General features: G+C 40.1%; 1 protein-coding gene across 1 annotated transcript in view; it reads right to left on the reverse strand.

The window, feature by feature from the left end:
• The window catches only part of pcsk2 (proprotein convertase subtilisin/kexin type 2), a 58,162-nt gene that overhangs the window by 27,086 nt on the left and 8,298 nt on the right, over positions 1-22,778 (reverse strand). The window contains exons 3-6 of the mRNA XM_072677600.1: positions 14,501-14,614; positions 13,998-14,106; positions 13,766-13,803; positions 1,993-2,069 (exon numbers count right to left, since the gene is read on the reverse strand). Of these exons, the coding sequence (XP_072533701.1) occupies positions 1,993-2,069; positions 13,766-13,803; positions 13,998-14,106; positions 14,501-14,614 (338 nt within the window). The remainder of the gene's footprint in view (positions 1-1,992; positions 2,070-13,765; positions 13,804-13,997; positions 14,107-14,500; positions 14,615-22,778) is intronic.

A 22,778-nucleotide genomic window follows, 5' to 3' on the forward strand; every position in this document is an offset into this window, starting at 1 on the left:
AAATGAACAGCAAATAACTATTTTAGTGATATGTTGCTCTACTGCCCTTTTCCCTAATTTGCATGATCTGGCAAAAATTACAGTGTGAACTTGTTTGGAGAAAAACTAAGTTCTGGTAAGAATCTACAGTATTTTTAAATGTGTTTGGTTACACAGGCAAGTTTTGAATCTTGCACACTGCCTCAGTTAATTGTTTTTAATACATTTTTTGATCTCTTTGGATTGAACCATTGCGCCTGAGACGAGTTTGACTTTTTTTAAGAAGAACTTCAGAGAGCAGTAATACAGAAGTCACAATGCAAAGTATTTTATAGTTGCCTTTAAACTGGAACTTGGACTTTCTGTATGTCTGTATGTTTTTGTGTGGGTGGCCCTGATTAAAATTTTCAGCCCAAGCATGTATTGGTCTTTACTATAAGGTCATTTACTAAAAAAATAATTAATTATCGAAGTTGTGTACCTCGTATACCTTGTGTGGTAAAGAGAGATCAGTGTGATGAGAACCAAACCTTAACAAATTAGAATTCATTTTTCATGCTGTGGCATGCTTACCCCAGAATTTTAATATGCATCAATGTGCATCACCACCACCACCACTAGTAGTCACATAGTGGTGTTTGAATTGTGTATGTGAGTATTTAAACAATTTAGGTAGGTATACGTAGGTATATGTTTTTTAACTTTCGTATTTAGTTTTTTTCCTTCCTGAGTTCCACCTCGCTCTTACATCACACATCAGTTCAGGTTAATGGCGGTATAAGAGAGGCAAAATGCAGAGAAGCTCAGCTGTTTGGAAGCATTTCAAATTGAAGGCAGACAAGACAAAAACAGTGTGCTAAATATGTAATATTCATCTTGCATATCACAGTGGCACAACAAGCTTGTGGAACCGTCTACATGCAGTATTACTATTTGATGGTGTAAAAAATAATTAGTTAATTTTTTCTCAAAAAAAGAGGTTGAGGAGTATTTAAAATACACAACAAAAGTCCAGTCTGGTCCACTTGCTACCCCAAACTAGCTTTGCAGTTAAATACTGCCTTTGCGCACCGGCCACATCATTTTCCCCTGAAGCTGGCTACATAGTACAAATGACAAAGCATTCTAGTGCTAGCTAATGCTAGCATCCTGACTTCATTCCTGATATTCCTAAAATCTATGATCACCCTTTATAGATATGCACTGAGACCCGTGGGCTTTCCCATTGAGTGTCGTCAAAAAGACCTTTTATGAGGGTGCAAAGAAGCTACCAGCAGTAGTCAATCATGATCACTAACAGGAAGAGCCTTGGCCATGAGAAGTTAATAGACACTTGGAACTTTTAGATCCACTGAATTATGAATGTATGTATATTTTAACCCTGTATGTTTCATGTAAATTGATTGTATGTTGATTTGCACAAAGTTCTTGTTGTTTCTTATATAAAAAATGCTGAATAAACAAATGTATGCTTTATACTCATTCTGACCCAGAAAAAGAACCGTCCATAGAAATTCCAATATTGGCATCACAACTGTACATACACACGTATAAACACATTAAGATATTACTACTGCTACAGATGATGTGAAACTAGCACTGTGTTATTGCACTGAAGTCATGTAGAGAAAATATTAAAATCCACTATCTAGCGCATTCTAATATTCTGCAGTGGTGTACATCCATGCTGTTCAATTGCTGTGTGTTCTGTGGCCTCCACTGAGCCTCATAAGAAAGATGCAGAGACAAGCTATAAGGAGCCAGTGTGTGGGCCCTGCACTCCATGTTAATGCAGCCAGGCCAAGAGTCCAAGAGAGAAAGATGACTTAATGGGGTTACATGTAAGAAAAATCAATACAGAGAAGCAAGCAGTCCTTCAGCCAACCCCTGCCAGGAAACACAGTCTTGGGTCGACACACTCATCCTCGCTCCTCGCTCCTCTCTCACAACCCCCTCCACCCCTCTCTCTGCCTTGAGTCACAGAACCAAACCCACTGATGGGCTACTGATTACCTGTTAAACCAGTCGTCCGTGTAGCGGGGGTATGGGTACGGGTCATTGCTGCTGAAGTCATAGCTGGCTTCTGCATTCTGAAAGAAGAAAATATTGGCTATTCTCGCTGGTAGTCATGCATTATGGAAATGAGAGCACAGTAGAAGTGAGAACACAGTAGATCAGCACTCATAATTGCAGTACTTTTCAAGGTTTCAAAGAAATGAGAATCAGACAGTCTAGAGCAATCAATTACTGATAATAAATCTCTACTCATTTCCTTCAGTGTCGGCAGATAAGTAAAAACTGATTGGATGTTTAATTTTTGTTTAATTTTTACCAATTTTACATAGCACATTACACTTTTTTTACATTACCCAAGACATTCACTAATGCTCTCCCCGTATCACATGCCACTGCCACTGCCTCTTTTCAAACTACCACCGATTTATCTTTGCAGAGCAGCCAACATGCTCTGAGAAAAGCACCAGGTACCCAGCTCTGATGCATTGGCTAGCAGACACTAAGGGTGCTGGCCAGCATCATCCTGAAGTGAAAAGGGGAGAGAGCACCCAGAGAGAGCACCCAGAGAGAGCAAGGCCAATTGTGCTCTCTCAGGATTCGAACCAGCAAGCCTTCTGTAATAGTGGCAGTGGCTTCGTTCACTGAACCACTTGGAGCCATTGTTTTTGACCAATGCTGTGTACGATTTTATTTTATTTATTTTTTTAGAATATGCAGATCATACATGTTATATTTCCTCCATATCCATCTGGATGTAGTCCCTGTTCACATACATACCTGACTGAACTGTGGGCACAACAGATGGTTAAAAAACACAACAAATATCAAGATACCCCCTAAAGTAATATTGTGGCAAGTGGTCTCTTGAACATGAATAAGGAGCTCTCATGTCTGGCTTTGATAGATGCTTGCTTAAAGCTAGAAGCTTTAAGTAGAATATATTCCTCAAATTGATCATTCTGTCTACTGATCTCTGCTAGCATCCAAAGCTCAGCCCTGTCCTAGAGGTATCCACACAGCAAGCATCTCCTAACTGAGTCTAAAACAAGTTAAAGCTAGCCCCTTGTTGCCTGCTGGGAGTATGCAGTTCAATGAGTTAACCCTGTGCTTCATGGCTGATTTCATCAAAGCAAGGTTGCCTTCAGGTATATAGCCATCTGACGAAGTGTAATCAGAATGTCCTCTTTCCTTCAGGGCAGACACAACTGGCATTATGCTGATAGCCTTGGGACATTTAGCAAACAAATGTAAAGACGACCTCTCAGGTTCTGAGGTGTCAACCAAAACTTCACCTCTGATGGCATGGCAGAGGGAACAGCAGATGGCTTATGGTCTCCTCACTGTGTACCCATCCAACCAGCCAGATTTTCTCAGTACCTGTTGTCAAGGAGTAGACATCTTGCATGCAGAGTGGCCTCTGGCTTTGGCCTCACTGACAACAATCAGACAGGATGGAAAGTCTCTGTCACAAGTTTCAACAAAATGCCATGATGGTGTCAAACATGTCTTTATAACAAGCCCTTTTTAGCTATAGCATTGTGTGGCATCCTACAGAACATCTACAGAGTGTTTTGCTGAAGAGTTGCCTTGGAGATACTGCCTGTGACCATGCCTCTAGCTATGTGTTAGTGTCAGAAGACATACATCAGGCCATCACTGTTTCTGTATAAAGCCAACCTGTGATTTCACCAGTTTGGATTCAAGGGTAGCACTTTCTATTTTCAAGGTCCTCTACTACTAAAGCTCCTCATTTGTCTCAAAAGCATGGGATACTTGGTAATGCTCATTGTATGTTTCCCTTGATGCTGATTTGCTAACAACTGCTTAATTAAAAGTCACCCTTTTCCCAGATGCAACATCAGGAAACTAAACATGGGCTACCGACACCCCAATTATGTTAGGAATTTAATTTCAATGTGGCAAGAGGCAATAGGAGTAAAATGCCAGGCGGAAGGAAATGCCGCAGTGAAACAGATGCAGCAGCCATAAACATCTCTCAGAGACTCATCAATTCAGCAAATGCAATCACCAAATGGTCCTCTCTGGAGCAGAGCCAACTAAGGCAGGTATTGCCCAGCAGAGAATTGTCCACGAGTGTCACAATATCATGGTTCTATGTACTTGCTCCTAACTAAGGGACTTTGCTAATTCTTTCACCACTGAACTACCTGCCTTGCACATTAGCATTAGGCAAAGCCCCTATTACCCTGACAGTGTGAAGAGACCAGCATTCATTAGGCTGCAGTTGAAAAGACCATTCACAGAAGTCATCGATGGCTCCGGGCCAATGAGGAAGCTGCTTGGCATTTACCATGACGACTTAGTGAGAGCCTCTCATTCCCGTGCCATTATGCAGTGTAATGACATGTTTGGAGCAGGTAACTTGGTGTATGGAATGGCTTTGAGAGGTATTGACACCACCAGTCTGAGGCTGATCACTCCAGCAGTGAAAAGCACGCTGATATTTCTGACACGGAGACCAACAATAAAAGCCAAGGAGATTCTATGCCTCTTATGTTTGCTTCACACATTTCATAGATGTACTGTACAAAGTGATTCTTTATAGTGTACCCTTATCCTCTGTACTGCATATTTACATGTTTTCCCTGGGTTAGAGCACAAAAACACAAGGGGGTTGAAAATTATGTCCATGAATCTATGAACCTGCTGTTTTAATTCATTAAAGACAGATCCATTTAGTCTGATAAAAGAATTTACCAGTATGATGCAGGCCACAAGCCCCAAATACATGTAGCTTACAGAACACTTATACACTTGTACTGAACACAATTTTTGAGAATTTCCCCACTGCGGGACTAATAAAGGATTATCTTCTGTATTTATAACTTAATGTTCTTCAGGTAGATTCATTTTGCCTCTTATTTAAAAATCTAAATACATCTACATATACAGGTTTTTGTTAAGAAACACACTTCTAGGAAAGCAAACTACTGCATATGGATATACTATACATATACATATTATCTATCTATACATAGTACATCATTTACAGGAAATAATCTGAATTCCAGTCTCAGAGGCTGTAGACACCTTGTATTACAGATTTGGATTTCACTTAACCATATGAAAAGCTGTGAGTAAACATGCCCAGGACAGATTGGGATCGAATTCCGATCAGATCCGTCCAACCAAATTCAGAGCTGGTCAGAGTTGCATCTCAATCACATTTAACACAAGTGTGAACAGAATGCGTTTTCTGTCTCTGCATACAGCTGATAAGGACACATGAAGAGTTTTCGAAAGGGCTTAGACACTGCAATAGCTACCTGTTTACCTCAAATAGCTATTGCAGTGATTGTTAATGTTTAAACCCCATTATGGCATGCAGGGGTGTGAACTACCATGGGATGAAACCAAATTGCAACGGTCAGCAGGAGTGGCTATTTAACCACGGCTGATTTGGCACACCTGTTCCCACTTTCTTCTGCAGAAGTTGTTGAAAAGCACAGGAAGCGCTGTGTTCAGAGTCAAGTTCTGCTGCAAGGCTGTTTATGTTTTTTGTTGCTGTTGTTGTTTTTTTTACAGTGAGTCCAAGAAGTATTTGATCCCTTGCTGATTTTCTTTGTTTGCCCACTAATAAAGACACTATCCTTCTGCACTTTTAATGGTAGATATATTCTAACATGGAGAGACAGAATATCAAGACAAAAATCCAGAATATAATTTTAAAGAATATATTTTAATTAATTTGTATTTCAATGAGGAAAATAAGTATTTGATCCCTCTTGCCAAACACACTCAATACTTAGTGGCAAAGCCTTTGTTTGCAAGCACAGCGGTGAGACGTTTGTTGTAGTTAACCACAAGTTTAGCACACACACCAGGGGGAATTTTGGCCCACTCTTCTTTGCAGATCCTCTCTAAATCATGAAGGTTGGTGGGCTGTCGCTTGGCAACTCTGACCTTCAGCTCCCTCCATAGATTTTCGATCGGATTGAGGTCTGGCGACTGGCTGGGCCACTCCATGACCTTAATGTGATTTTTCTTGAGCCAATCCTTTGTTGCCTTTGCTGTATGTTTAGGGTCGTTATCATGTTGGAAGACCCAACCACGGCCCATTTTCAGATCCCTGGCAGAGGGGAGGAGGTTGTCCCTCAGGATTGTGCGGTACATGGCTCCATCCATCTTCCCAGTGATGCGGTGAAGTAGCCCTGTACCCTTGGCAGAGAAACACCCCCAAAACATTATGCTTCCACCTCCATGCTTGACGGTGGGCACAGTGTTCTTGGGGTCATAGGCAGCATTTTTCTTCCTCCACACATGGCGGGTGGAGTTGAGGCCAAAAAGTTCAATTTTGGTCTCGTCTGACCACAAAACCTTCTCCCAATAACTTGGTTCATCTTTCAAATGATCATTGGCATACTTGAGGCGCGCCTCCACATGTGCTCTCTTCAGCAGGGGTACCTTTCGGGCACTGCAGGATGTGAATCCATTGTTGCGCAAAGTGTTGCCAATTGTTTCCTTGCAAACTGTGGTCCCAGCTGCCTTCAGGTCATTTGCTAACTCCTGCCGAGTGGTTGCAGGACGATTTCTGACTGTTCTCAGCATCATTGCCACCTCACGAGGCGAAATCTTCTTTGGAGCACCGGGCCGAGGTCTGTTGATTGTCATGTTATACTCTTTAAACTTTCTGATAATTGCACCAATAGTTGTTACTTTCACATCCAACACCTTACTAATCTTTTTGTAGCCCATTCCAGCTTTGTGAAGGTCAACAATTCTGACTCTGAGGTCCTGTGACAGCTCTTTGGTTTTACCCATGTTGGAGACTTGAAATCTGTGTGATCTGTCTGATTCTGTGGACAGGTGTTTTTCACACAAGTGATTAGTGAGAACAGGTGGCTTCAGGTCAGGTAACAAGTTGATTGGGAGTGTCTAACTGGTCTGTAAAAGCCAGAACTGCTAATGAATACTAAGGGATCAAATACTTATTTCACTCCATGAAATACAAATCAATTAATATATATTCCTTAGATTTATTTTCTGGATTTTCTTTTTAATATTCTGTCTCTCCATGTAAGAATACATCTACCATTAAAAGTATAGAATGATCATGTCTTTATTAGTGGGCCAACGAAGAAAATCAGCAAGGGATCAAATACTTCTTGGACTCACTGTATATTCCGAAGTAGATAAAGTTAATATACCCCAAAATAGCTCACATAATGATACTGCTGTTAAGCTTATTGCCGTTAATCATCGGGTGTTTTCCTGTTTAATGCAATGTCACTGTGTGTCCACAATCTCTGCAGCGAACCCCACAGCAAGCTAACACAATTCACTGGCTAATGTACCTAATCTTATTAAACACCACCAGTGCTCAGCAGGCATCAGTAGCCTACATACACTAATTTCAGACGTTCACCTGAGCATGGTGTGGACTGTGTACTAAATCAACATATGTCTGTTAATGCTTTTATCAGGTTTTATCTGAAACTTCTCTCTGAATAAGATGCAGTTGAATTTCTACAGCAAGGAAATGGTAATCTGCCTGGCGCAGACATAATGTGACATAATGTAACATACATAATATTTAATGTGCAGAAAATGTATGACCTTAAATACCCACACATGATCTGAAACTACTACCTTCAACTGTTAAAACTACTACACTGCTGAAGATCCTGTGCAAATACTGCTTTAACTCCCTTGTAAGTAGAGACTACCAGCAGGGACAATAATAGAGCAAAACGTTTAAATGACTCAGGTTGATTACAGGAGCTGTGAAGTAATGGGTGCCTGGCAGCACTATTACCCTTATATCGAAAAACAGAGTGGTGATTACTGAAAAAAGGGAATTGTACATTCTCTTGTCAATTCTCCTGCCACCAGGCTACAACCACCGCCGTCTAAAGGGGAGGAAAAACATGACACCAGGGGTGATGAGGGTTTCCCTGCCCTGCCTTATTAGAGTCGAGTGTGGTTCTGGCAATGTCCCTATTACAGAAGCTCAAGAAGAAACCATGAGTGCATTTATGTGTACAAAATAATCTGAAAACTACACAAATCTGATATTGACCATGATGTATCCAATGCATGCAAACCCACATGTAAACCTACAAGAAAAGCAAAAATACAGAAAAGAAGAAGAATTTGACATGTTCGTCAAATTTGACACGGAACGCTATCAGTTCGTGGAACGCTATCAGTTCGTAAAGATAAAAGATTTATCTTCAAATTACTCAATTTTAGGACCGCTATTATTTACATTATACATGTTACCATTGGGCTCAGTTATAAGCAGACATGGCGTTAATTTCCATTTTTATGCGGATGACACATAGCTCTATATATCAGCCAAACTTGACAATAATTTTAGATTACAGAAAATGGAGGACTGTGTAAAGGATATAAAACTCTGGATGTCACATAACTTCCTTTTTCTTAACAGTGACAAAACCGAGGTCTTCCTTTTAGGTCCAAAAGACACTAGAAATAAACCATCAGACTTAATGTTGATAATAATGACTTGGCTAATGCTTCCAGTATTCCTGGTCTAGCAGCTAAAAATCTAGCACACTGAGATGCTGGAGCTGTCTTCTCGCTGCTTACACGCGATCACTCAGGTTTGTGGATGGTGACGCAGATGGACGCTAGCGTTTCAGGCTGTTATAGTCAGAACTGCCGGAGTCGTCCGAAACACTCTGACACTGCCCAACATTCTCTGCTCTCCATAAAATCCTCTCAGTACTAACTCTCTCTTTTTACCTTCTCCGAGTAAATGGCCACCCAGCCCGACCTGCTGGAAGATTGCCCGCTGAGGTCCCCTCTACCTGCGTCAGACCAGCTGCCACCTACCAGTTCGACCATCAGGCCCCCCACCCACCACCACCAATACCAGACCAGCGGCACACCCTCCTACCACTGCTACCTGTTTAATGACCATGTTAAAACCTAAATGGGCTCGTAACTATCTGCCACTATTAATATCACCACTATTAACTATCTGTTGTATCTGGTTTGGTCATTTTTATCATTAATGTTTAAATAGTTCTGACCAGAGGAGGATGGGTCCTCCTTGTGAGTCTTGGTTCCTCACAAAGTTTCTTCCTCCAGCTCTGAGGGAGTTTTTCCTTGCCACTGTTGCTGTTGGCTTGCTCACTCGGGGTCTTTGATCCTTCATGTCTTACGTTATTTCTTTTTTGTCTCTGTCTTTTACTAATTACTAATTATGTAAAGCTGCTTTGTGACAACAACAGTTGTAAAAAGCGCTATTCAAATAAATTTGACTTGACCTAACTTGACATGTTGGTGCAGATTGTCAGTGGTCCCAAGCTGCGGACCGCAGGCTCTAATGAGGACTCTCATGTTCACTGTGTCGATTCATGTTCATTGGTTTTGTTAATTCGTTTCACCTGAGGCTGGGGTATTTAGGGAGCTAGCGCGAGTATTCTCATGGCTGAGAATTTACCGTCCTGAGCCAACCTGGTGTGTTGGTGTTTGTGTTTGTTATCCCTAGTCAAGCGTCTGGTTAGAGATTCACGAGGACGTCTCCCACAGTTCTTCATGTTTCCAGTGTTCTACTGAGTCAAGCATCTCGTTAGAGTCACGAGGACGTCCGTAGGAGTCCTTCACGTTTTCAGTGTTCAACTCGGCTATTACCGTTCAAGAGCGTACGGATGCTCTGATTTGTTCATGGGTCGCCTCCTGGTTTCAGCGACTGATCTCACATCTCCGTATTCACGTCAAGTAAGTTCTGTTGTGCCTGACGAGCGCTGTTTGTTACTCCCGTCTTTCCGCTGGCACGGCCAGTAGTTTATGTTCTTATTTACCTCCCTGTTAAGTTTCCCCGTTCTAGCCTAGCCTCAGGTGTGCGTTTTGTGTTGCCCACATTCTGTTGTCACACGTTTGTGTTTGGTTATTCATTAATCCCTGTATTGCTGCTTTTTCTTGTTTACCCCTGTTTTAGTTGCTTATTTAAAGCATTCTCACATTGAGCCATCCCCTGCGAGTGTTCACCCGTCATTGTCTGACCTAGCCAGTCATGACACAGATGTAGTGTCAAATTTAATCTAAATTAAATTCAATTAAATGTAGCTCTCCTCTCTATCTGTTTCCGTTTTGGCACATGCATATATGTAGAAACATTTTAGACAGAACTTCCAGATCTGTCTTGAAATCCAAAAAAAAAATCACAGCTTCTTCCACAGATCTGATGCAGGATAGTCAACTGTTTACATGACCACTTGAATAATCAGGTAATGATATTGGTGTATTGAATGTTATTACATGCGGACATTAAATAAAATCATCAGTACAAATAGTGACACATTCAGAAACTAATTCTTTGTAGTGGTTTCTGGGAAAAAATTGTAGTTTAAAAATTAAGATTACATTTTTGGTGCAATTTGTGCTTACAGTATAACAGTACAACAACAATGCCAAAATTACATTGTTGTCTGGGTCTCTGTTTTTTACTATACCAAGGCCAGCATGACAACATCAACAAGATGAGATATATAAAAGCTCTAGCTAAAGGTCTACCAGGAGACTCTGATGCAGCGTCACCTTTCCTCAGCCAATTATCAGCCTCTACCTGTGTTAAAAGACCTCTAATTACATGCTTTTTTGATGTTTTCAGGGGTGACGTCAGTTTGGTCCCGTCGGCTGCCGGGGGGTTAGCTCCACCTCTGCCTCTAAGTGCGGCAGGATCTGTGAGAGTCCTTATGCTAAAAGACTTTGGCTGACAACGAGGCCTACGCCAAAGACAATCATCAGTTTTAATTTGCTAACATTGTTCCCATCTCATTAATTGTCCAGATTAAATTCACAATTTACTACCCTCATGTCTCAAGTCTTCTGGTAGAACTTTTGATACACCACATTTACTATAAGTAGGTGTCATGATAAAAACATCACCAATCATTTGGGTTCTACAGTTTTCACTGTACATGGCATGTGTGCATGGACCCCCTTAGATAAGCTCCATTTGCAATGTAATTTGAAAACGCTCCACAGAAACATCAATTTCAGAGAAAAATAAAACGCACTCTGATTGCACCTCATTTCTGTTCAAAAGCTTTCTAAGAACTAAATCTGAATGTGAAAACTTTACCATGCACCAAACCTTTAATGTTTCGGTAATGTTATCATGGTTCTGGTTAGCCCTTTAAGAATGTAATTGCCCATACAATTACTGTGGATTTTTGCTGTGCTGTGTTTCAAGAAGGAGAGTAGGACCCCCCCTCAGAAGACTCCTCCCTCACTTCCCAAAATAAAATGCTATCAAATCTACATAATTCACGTGAATTGCATATTAATCATTCAAAACATTTTGCCAGCAGATTGCTTGTATGTACATGGCTAAAGGCAATGCCGCACTACAAAACAATATGAATAAACGGCTACTTTCATTTTTGGAAATGTGAAAGGAGCACAGAGAAAATTTATGAAATTTATGAACAGTTTTACACACAGCTCAGATGTTCACTTGAGCTCCTTCTGCAGATGCTAGCACCGAATGTGACAAAGCCAAAGAGAAACTGACTTTTTTGAAGTTTTTAAGTTCCTAGAACACAGCTTATCCAGAAACAGCAGTGACTGTTTATGTGAGTTCATGCCACAAAATGGAACATAGGGTGAGCAAATTCCAGACTAATTCTGTTACAGCAAAAACATATGCACATTAATTCAGAGAACTTATACATTTCAATTTTTCAAAGATTTCTACTTTGAAAGATATACATAAAACTGTGGTAAACTGAACAATGCCAGCAGAGTGGGCTTGCTTATGTTCTCTGCTGTTTGTCTGGTGTGTGTGTGTGTGTGTGTGTGTGTGTGTGTGTGTGTTTGAGAGAGACAGGGAGAGCAAAGAGAGGAAGAGAGGCTCTGGCAAACCTCCATCTGGCTGCCGCCTAAGAGTGCAGTTATCAAGCGATGAATTAAACGCAGTCCCCTGTCAAAAAACTCTTCATCACACATTAGCCAGTATGAGCCAGAATTTATCCAGTATTTATATTTTTTCCTCAACCATGCCTTCCGCTGCTTTCAGTGTAGGAAACAAGACAAGAACATGCTGTTCTTTTATTCTAGCTCTCGGGCAGCCTATGGCTGGTATACTGAGGAAATGCTGCTGCCTAGACGCCTGCATGTGATGTGATAATTCTGAGGGAACGGAGGGCAGGAGCTTCTGGGTGGAATTGGTGCTAAATAAAACAGTAGCAGTGAGCGGAGAAGAGACGAGAGGAGAGGGAGGAGGGTAAGGGAACAGAAGCGGAGGGGAGGATGCAGTAAATGACTGTTTCAGCCCGGCTCGGCTGGAGACATCAGCCCAGTGGAGCGTGCACTGGCATCACCCCCTGCCGCAGATAAGCAAAGGTTATTTTTGGGTTAAGACTCATCTGTGTCCAAAGGCATGGCCAGACCCAGAGCCCACACACTGTACTCGCACACTCCAGCCTGGAATCAGGGTCCGTCTGTGCCAAAGCCGCTGCCAGCCTCACAACGTAGCAACTGCGCGGCTGGTAAACCGTCTGTTTTCTTTGCGAGACAGAGAGAAAGCGCATTTCGCCAGAGAAAGGAGGAAGAATGCAGAGTTATTTATTCTGTCTCTGCTTAGCTGCATACAGAACTCTCTATGGAATGATATTCATGATGGAGGAACGGCAGCAATTCTTAATTGCTAAGGCGCAGTCTGCTCCCATTTCACCAAGCAAGTAAAAAAACCCTTCATTAGCTTCACATCTGATTGCGTACATGACCCAAATGTGTCATCTGGGGAAAGCAAAGCAAGCTGCTTTCAAGCACCTATCACAGTTATATGCACATTTCTTAAAGCTACAATGAAAAACAGTGAACGAGAAAGTTCGTTTTCACAACTGGAACGTCTAAGGCATTTACACTGCAACACCAATGCTAACAAAATGCTGGCAAAGTTGGTCCATCACTGGACAACCCAAAATGTCTGCCCAAATTAAAATGTGCTTAAAATGTACTAACTTAATATGTGACATTATACAAAAAGTGTTGCCACTGACTAGTCAAAATCCCAATGTAACCAGTAATTGTAACTGTGAGGCACTGGCACACCCCAACACACTCTCAAATATCCAGCAACAGTTTCTAAACTTCTCCTATAATGGCAGCAGAAGTAGCCAGCAGGTTTACTGAGTTCTGCATTAGCAGTGATACTGTCAGAATTTTGGAGAAAAATGTGAGAAAGACCTTTGCAAGGATTTAGGGATAAATAAGTAAGCACAGAAAGCATTAATGAGCCACAATCCTCAAGCAGCTCCTTAATGCTGAAGACATTGTGAGAAATCACCAGTGCATTAAAATTACATTGGTCAGTACTGCTGATGGAAAGCAAGACAAGAGTTTAGTTATTTTTCAATCATGAGCTCTAAATAAATACCTTACTTATTCTTACACTGCATGTTTTGCAGCCTATTTATTCCTGACTGTAAAAACCCCAAATTGTGCATCTTAAACTGCAGTACTGGTGTCGACACTGCTAATAAGTACCTTAGTAAAAGCGTTAGATTGGCATAGAAGCGTGGTTGGCATAGGAAAGGACATGTTTTGTTCCTGTGTGTTTCTGTCTTGTCCACATTAACATTTAATAGCTGTCTTGGCTCACTTAGCTCTGTAGAGTAGCAAGATTAGCTCTGCAGAGGAGCTACAGAATACCTTGGCTGTGTAGATAGCACAGCATGGCTATGACTGGCAGTTAAACCTGTGAGCTAGGCACAAGAAAAACTGAAATTAGCAAACAAACAGGGTAATTAGCATACAAAAATAGGATACTTACATAATTTGAGGCGAGATCCGGGTGTAGATAATCAATCCCTGTCAAAGATGCCACAATGAAATTTGTCAGTGGTACAACACACAGACAGCTACAACAGCTACATTGATCCCACACATTAACCAAACACAACCATGCTACATTCCTAAAACAGTAGAGGAGTAAACAGGCAGAGAAGTAAAAAGGCATTATGGTGGCTCTATTCAGATAGTCATGCATTAGCTAACTAACATACCATCATCCATGATAGCGATGGTCACTCCTTTTCCAGTGAAGCCCATCTTCCAGGCCTCAGCCACATTGAGGTCCAGCCCAGGAGTGCCGTCTGCCTGGCCTGTATTTATCTAATCAGGGACACAATATGGACACGTCGCATGAGCCGAGTGCGTGGACATTAGAAAATTAGTCACAAGCATGAGAACGCAGCGGGGCAAAATAAAGGTCATAGATATTACACTTTGTCGAAACCCCGCTGGGAAGCATTTCAAACTGACAAGCTCAATAAAGGGGATGCTCCCTTTTCATAAAGCAGACAAGGTTTCCCATTCATGATAAAGCCTCAGAGGAATGGAGCAGGCGCTTAGAAGATGCTGGCCTGTGCCTCACTGTTGACATCAATTGCTAATGAGAAACATGATTTAAATCAAGAGTCAGCGGCCATTCAGATTAATTTGGTATAAACAGCCCCGGTGTTGAAGGTCAGGCAAAACGAAGACAATACCAACTGTAATTACTTACAAGATACCACTGCTTGGAGAAAAGCGGGTCATTCATGCTGACGTCAATGTCATTGATGTCGCGGTAGCCCCTCTTTTGACGGTCAAAGCCCTCCTGGGCGATCACATTTTTCACCTATAGCATAAAATAAAAACACTTTCATATGTAAAAACACTTTCATAATATAAAAACTGTCTGGGTCATTTAATTCAGGCTATAAATACTTTTGAAAACAATTAAAAGGCCCACATTTTATTTGGTTTTTGCACGTCCATTTTTTTTGGCATTATCTTAAATAGAAAAGCAGTCATGGCCCAGAACAGTAATGCTGTATTGCATGTAAGGTATGCAATCAAATTTAATTTAACAGAGTTCATATGCCGGGACAAAGATGGCTGACCGAAAATACCTTACCTTTGCAGTATGCACAGGTAGTGTTTTTTGTGACATTACAAAAACAACAAATTTAAAACAGGCTGTTACTAAGGTTTTATTTCCAGATCTTTATTTCCAGTCTTTGAAACTCTAACAATATTATCATCCTAAACAAAAATGTTTACTTCCGAAAAATTGCTTTCAGTCGCAGTAGAAAATAATCCTTTAAGAACAGTAACATGATGTCGACAATGATTCATAAGAGTGTTTCTTAGTTGCGAATGACTATGCTAATTCTACCTCCTAGTCTGGGCCCCATCACAGAAGCTCAAACCCACAGAAGCCAGATGCTCATTCAACAGGCAGTATGGGGTGCGATAAGGCCTTGGAAACAAAGAATGCCTGAATTATTTTCACAGATTTGCATGTTCTCTTGCTTTCATCGCACAGACATTGTGCAGATCAAAGGGAGGTCTGGGCTCATTTAAGAAGTGCTTTTACAGCTCTTTGATAGCTGCTTGGGCCGTCACTCTAGGCAGCACAAGGGTGATACAGTGTACTTTAATGAATATTCCCTATTGTGCTGCTTAGTTCAAATTTTAAACAAGCTTAGCCCCAGGTTCATTGGTGCCAATCTAGGTTAAACAGAGGAAAGGCTAAAAAAGATTCATGTGCCGGTCAAATAAAAGATGTTTAATTTGGGAGCGGGAAGTGTAGAGGAATCATGGTGAAATTATAAAAAATAACTTTTTAAAATGATTTTGTGTTTCATAAAACATATATAGTGACAGGGCCTCTCTGTCAACCCATTACTGTATGGGTTGCCAACCATGCAGGATTGCCTTGGGTTATCTTGAATTGTGTCTGTTCTTTCCTGGACACAAAATGTCCTGTTGCTTTTTACCCTGTCAATTGTGTACAAAATTGAAGCTGAGGGTTCAGACAACCATTTGTTTGCCTGTTTAAAGTGTTCTTTATAATCCTTGAACTGCACTACAAAGCAGTTTCTCAGAAGGTTAGTATTTGTGCCTTAACTGACATCTATCTACTTGACTGCATTGTAAGCATAGCCACCCACCCCGTGAATGTAGCAAAAAATCAGGCCAATGATTGTCCATGAATTTTAACAAGGCTAAGGTGGCAACCTACTTATTTTATTTTATATGTTGAAGGGACTGTGCATAAGGAAGTGCTTGACAAAATGATTAGATGGATTAAAGGATATGTTAGCAAGTCTGTAATGGAATAGATAACTGGGTCAGTTGGTGGATTTTTACTGTTAAGGTTAAAGTTGTAGGTCAGGGCAAATGAGATTTGACATTTACAAATGACATTAGCAACATTTATACGGGCAGCGTGTTCAATTACTGTACATACTGAAGTGTTGTCAGTCAAATGTCACTCTTCTCTAATTCCATTTTTATACACCAACATGATGAAAACCATGTAAAGCCACAGGAGCTAATAACATTGCTGAGGAATACCATGCCATGCAAAACATCACAGCTACCCCCAAATGGCAGCACTATCATGGTATATAAAGGAAAAAAACCTATGGATAAAATTACCTACATTACTGAATGTATAGGAGGTAGGTGTCTACACTCCCATGACTCAACTCATCTACAGAAACTCATCTAACACACCCATGACATCTATGTGATGTCACACATTAAATCCACCTCTACAAACCCAAATCAAAATCAATTCTTATACGCTGAAAAGAACATGAGAATAGTAAAAGTACTATTGCACCATCTCAGGTTTTTGAGATCAGTAATTGTGTTATCTGTAAAGCCTAGGAAAACATGCGGGCCTAAACTTTTCAAAAAAGAGGCCTGGAGAATAAAAAAGCCTATTGGGTAAAGGCAATTTCAGTACCTCACCTCTTTTGTACATATAACAAAATCAAAGCTTTGTCAAGATGGCCATCTGAGACTTAATTGAACATGGACTCCAATGTCGTGGAAATGCTCTTAGAAATAAAGGTGGCAATACTGGCAGGATCTTTCATCCAGGCGAGCTGGCTACTGTCCACCAAATGTCCAGGGATGCCAAAAATATAAACAAATTGCTTAATGCAATAGTCTATTTTAACACAATTATTAAAATAAAATTATTGGCAACTGAATTTGCTTTGCTTTATTGAAATAAGTGTGAAGTAATATGTAAATACTGTAAATGTATCAATACAGTAAATATATGGACAAGACTCTTACGCCATGAGAATCCACTAATTTACATATGTCCTCATATTCACCCTACCTCAACTTAGCCCCATTCATACATACTGCAGTTCTCAAGAGTGAATTCAGCTATAAGAGTACAATACAGGGTAGCCAAAGAGAACAGAGTTTATTTATATTACAACAGTCTTACAACAGACACAGTAACAAAAACAGCCTTTAATTGTAAGGAGTAACGAGAGGTTAGAGAATGATCATGTAAAAATCTATTATGACCATTTTTTAATCATAAAATCAGGCTTGGCTAAAGAAAAGCTAACCCTAGCTGACTGGCTTCACCATCTTTCCAGCTAGGTACCTGCACACCACATAACAGAACAGTAACACTATCCAGAAAGACTTAGGATTCTGTGCAGTGACATAAACCAGCCAAATCAAATCTGGCTGCACCTTAAAGACCATTTGTACCTTGGTGAAAAAAAACACACCTATACATGACTCTTTCTCCAACAGAGAATGCATAACCTTTTTCAAGTTTTTGAAACTTCCACATAAAGGTTCTACACTAATTATACTAAATATTTTACCTAGAGAACCATGTGTCCAAACCGAGAACCGTTTAGAAACCTCTATGTTTAAGTATGTGTTGAATACTGGTGGTTAAATAAATACAAAATACAACCTTTCTTTTCAAAGTTAACACAGAAAAAGGTTTAAAGGAGCTGGAATAAAAGAAAGAAGAAAGAAGAATTCCCAGCGGTGCCCTCGCTTGTTCTGACTCAGTACACAGTCAGGAGGCGAGATGAAAAAACACATTGTGCACTGTTGCTGAACACTTGCTTTTTAAAGAGAAGTCATGCACTGGCCTTGAAAACTGGTGTTTTAATTAAAATACATCTCCCAGTAACTTACTCACAAACTGCAATATTGATCTATGTCCTCTGAGCTTTTTGGCGTATGTCCTTTACTGTGATTTTGATCCTGCAAAATTTGAAACACTTAAAATATAGCCAATAGCCAATACTGTCTAAGCCTGTATGTCTGTAATTGTTATTTTTTTATTATTATTCTACTAAGTGATCTGCCTTTACACAGTTATCTAGAATTGTTCAATCTGTTGAGGTGTTTTAAAGTGTATAGTTTTTGTACTCTATCTTTTTTTTACTCAGTTGTCTCCCAATTTAGTTCCACCCTCTAACTAGGTCTTCTTCTGTTATACACAATGTTACCAAGCTTCGAGTGTGAAGGCCAGCATGAAGCCAGCTGCCACTAACATACAGACTTAAAGCTAACACAACCCAAAAATAAATCAGCCCTTACATATCAGCAATGGACAAAACCTGTTTTTTATCTCGACACAGTCGCACCAAGTACAACTTGGCATGACCCCTTCAAAATGCATGGCAGACAAGCGTCTAGTCTTTCCTCTGTCTTGGCACCAACAAGTCTCCAAATGCCAACCGAAGAAGAGCATTACTCTTCCAGGAACACTTCTTTCAGCACTAGCCATACTATTATTACTACTGTATTATATAAACTATTCATTTATTGAAACGTTTGTGTTTGCAGTTCTGCATAATGTACTGCTGTATCTAGGCATCAATTATTGAGTACTGTTTGTAGCCATCAGATGTTTTGCATCTTTGAATTAAGGTAGCAGCACTTGCTATTGTGTCTGGCATGTACCTCAAGGGCAGCTTTCGACCCTGGACTAAAGTATTCACACTAGCTAGGGATATTGTCTGATTTCAGAAGTATTTCTGTAGTTGCTCTGGACAAGGGCATCTGCTAAATGCAATGTGAATTTGAGCTGGATATTTCAATGTACCTGGAGGACATCGCTAAATGAATATTCTGTTACTTCAGCTAAAATACACCCTTGTTGGCTAGCATTGTGCTGAGTGAGGGGGAAAAATGGACCACCTAGAGAGAAGGAGGCCAATTATGATCTCCCTTCTGACCGCCAGCTGCAGACAGCTGCAGCATCATTGGGGGATCAAACTTAAAAAATGCTCAGCATTATAAATCAGGTGATTCAGAAATGTCTCATTTAAACCAAACCAAAGTTTCCACCCAGAGCTCTGTAACTAAAGACTGACATGAAAAAAAAGATCTTTCTCTAATCACTAGTTTCAAAGACAGGCTAGCTCAGTTGTAACATTTTGAGCACTGCACTGTTGCTGCCTAATAATGAGGAGAATCTGAAATCAGTCTGACAAGTACAAGCTCTTCTCTCTGGATTAAATTGGCTCCACATAATTTGGTGATCGTTAGCACTGAGATCTTACATATAGTAATTTTCTGTTCATAGCAAGTCATTTTCATAAAATCTGAGAAGTACACTATTTGACAATTATCTGTCCTTCATAAAGTGAACTATCACACAGCAATATCATGTGCCAACAGCAACCTTAAAAAGTTTTGCTACAGCAAATGGAGTGGTCTTTCCCTCTGGATTACAAAACATGTGAACATATAAAATATTTGAAACTATTTCATTCAACTTGCACTGATTTGTACTTACTTTAGGATTGTAATCATAAGACATTTTCCCAGTCAAAACAGCCATAACATTATTAAACAACACTACCGAAACAACACAGTGCATTTTAATTGTAGCACACCTGCAGAACCAGACTAAATACAGTCTAAGCATATAAGTTATTTATACCATTTCTTTCATCTTTCTTTAAACTTTCTTTCTGTACAACAACCACCAGGGCATCCGTACATCCACCGGTGATCTGTCAACAGCAAACTGTGGCAAATAAATATTTATAGCTTTGTTAAAGAAAGACACAACACACACAGGTACACAGAAAGGTTAACATTGCTAACAAGCAGCTAGGCTGTGATTGATCCATGCACTTGTTCCCTTGGGCACTATTGGTTTCCCACATGATGAAATCTACAAGTCACAGGAAGAAACTGCTTTCACTGGAAGATTCATACCAATTATACAAATACACTGTTAAAAGTATAAGATCCTTAAGGGACGTTTTTGAGGTTCTTGTGGAGGACTTTGTGAAACCTTCAAGGTTTTTAAACTGTTTCAAACTGAAGGACCTCCAAATGTTCCTCAAGGACGTGTACACTGTAAATAAATGATCTGCGTTGAAACTTTCCCCCAAACGTACAGCATTTACTAGCAATATGAAAAGCTTAAACTCAAAACTAAATTATGAAAAAACACAGAAGAAACTGTAGCATAAAAATAGCTACTGTCATAATACTTGTAACTGCTATAACAGTTCTTAGTGTCAGTTCAACTGTGCTTTAAAGAATCATTATCTGTAGTGTTGGCTGTGGTGTTAACTATGGTGTTGACTTTGGGGTTTTCTAAAGGGTTAGATGGGGCATCAACTGCTGTGTTGGCTGTGGTATTAACTTCGTTGTTGATGGCATTAAAGGACTTGTTGGCTATGCTGTTAACTGTGGTGTTTGCTGCGGTGTTGCCTGTGGTGTTGACTATGGTGTTAGCTGTAGTTTTAACTGAGGTGTTAGCTATGGTGTTAACTGTGATAAATCTGTAAGTGTCATTGTCATCAGCTTGTATGCTCCTTCATCATCTCATGATTACATGACTCTTGCTCTTCAGAATGCCTCCCCAAGTCTTTTTCAAAGCTTTATTACAATGATTTACAATCCTACTCACACAATTCTAACAGGGCCAAAATTCCCCAGTCGTAATAATAATTTTTGTGCACAATGACACCCTACATAAATGCTGTAGGTAAAGGGCCATGCTTAGCCACCTTCAGGGACTAGACTGTCACGCAGCAGCCTAAAGGATGGAGGAGCAGAGGATGAAGAGGATGAAGTGCTGATTAAACACTGGCCCTGTCTCAGAGTAAACAGGCAAGAGCCAAGGCTATAAGCAGAAGCTTGGCCAAAGCATGAAAACAGCAAAACAGGATCAATACCAGGCAATTTATCACAACAGTTGAATATTGTCTGCATTCTTTTGCATTGATTTTGAAAGACTTACCAGCACTGGTCTGAATAGTCTTTTGTTTAACAAACATCGATGCCTGACACTGTAAATGCTGCCATACTAATACACCTTCAAATTAAAACAGAGCTGTGAAAAGCATAGCCAATTTAATTTTTTATACTAATGGCACCTGAGACACAGTCTAACATAATTCAGAACATTATTTATAGTACTGTACAGCAATTACATATAAGAACTGCAGCTGGTTTAGTAGGGAAAGTTGGGGCATTTAATAATGTGAATTTAAAACAATAATCATAACTTGATAGATATTTTTCCAGATTTCAGAGGACTGAGTTGTGAGTATAAGTCACAGAATTCACTCATATCGTTTTATTCACCTTCTTGGTGTCTGTAGTATCATTTTGCAGAACATAAATAACTCATGGTTAGAGCTAGCCTGTTTCTTAAGTACAGTCTCTAAACAATAAGCTTAGCTGTAACAAGGATTTGGTTAAAATGGGAAAATAGTTTCAACTGTCTGCAGAGACATATTTCTGCACTTCATTACGCAAAAGTAACGGCATGTAACAGTTGTTTTTTCCAGTATATTGAATTCAGAAAATCAATAGGAATAGTTTGTAAAATGGTCAGAAAATGCAATATTCAACAATGTTTCCTGTGTTGAATTTGTCACTAATTTTCACATATAAAATTAACAGTATGTGTCATTTGTGTTTGTTTGTGTGCCTGTGTCTGTTCCTGTTCTGGTCCTTATTTGAGTGTTCCTTCCTGTGCCTGTTTCTATGTCATGGTCCCTGTCCCTCTGTCCAGTCCTGTCCTGTCCTGTCTCCCATCATGTCTCCTGTCCAGTCTTCTGGGCCTTGTCTTGTTTGTGCCCCTAAGCTTTGCGTCTCTTGGTTTTTCTTCTATCAGTTTGTTTTGGCTTTCCCATTGTGATCTTTAGCACATGGCTAGATGTACCTTGTCGGTCTCTGTCTATATACACACGGACAAAGTTGTTGGTACCCCTCGGTTAATGAAAGAAAAACCCACAATGGTCACAGAAATAACTTGAATCTGACAAATGTAATAATAAATAAAAGTTCTATGAAAATGAACAAATGAAAATCCGACATTGATTTTAAACCATGCTTCAACAGAATTATTTAAAAAAGTAAACTCATAAAACTGGACAAAAATGATGGTACCCATAACTTAATATTTTGTTGCACAACCTTTTGAGACAATCACTGCAATCAAACAATTCCTGTAACTGTCAATGAAACTTCTGCACCTCTCAGCAGTATTTTGGCCCACTCCTCATGAACAAACTGCTCCAGTTGTCTTAGGTTTGAAGGGTGCCTTTTCCAGACGGCATGTTTCAGCTCCTTCCAAAGATGCTCAATAGGATTTAGGTCAGGGCTCATAGAAGGCCAACTCAGAATAGTCCAGTGTTTTCCTCTTAGCCATTCTTGGGTGTTTTTAGCTGTGTTTTGGGTCATTATCCTGTTGCAAGACCCATGACCTGCGACTGAGACCAAGCTTTCTGACACTGGGCAGCACATTTCTCTCTAGAATCCCTTGATAGTCTTGAGATTTCATTGTACCCTGCACAGATTCAAGACACCCTGCGCCAGATCCAGCAAAGCAGCATCAGAACATAACAGAGTCTCCTCCATGTTTCACAGTAGGGACAGTGCTCTTTTCTTGATATGCTTCATTTTTTCATCTACATTTACATTTATGGCATTTAGCAGGCGCTCTCTTATCCAGAGCAACTTACAAAAGTGCTTTGCTAATT

This window comes from Salminus brasiliensis, chromosome 4, assembly GCF_030463535.1.
Source record: "Salminus brasiliensis chromosome 4, fSalBra1.hap2, whole genome shotgun sequence".
Lineage (NCBI taxonomy): Eukaryota > Metazoa > Chordata > Actinopteri > Characiformes > Bryconidae > Salminus > Salminus brasiliensis.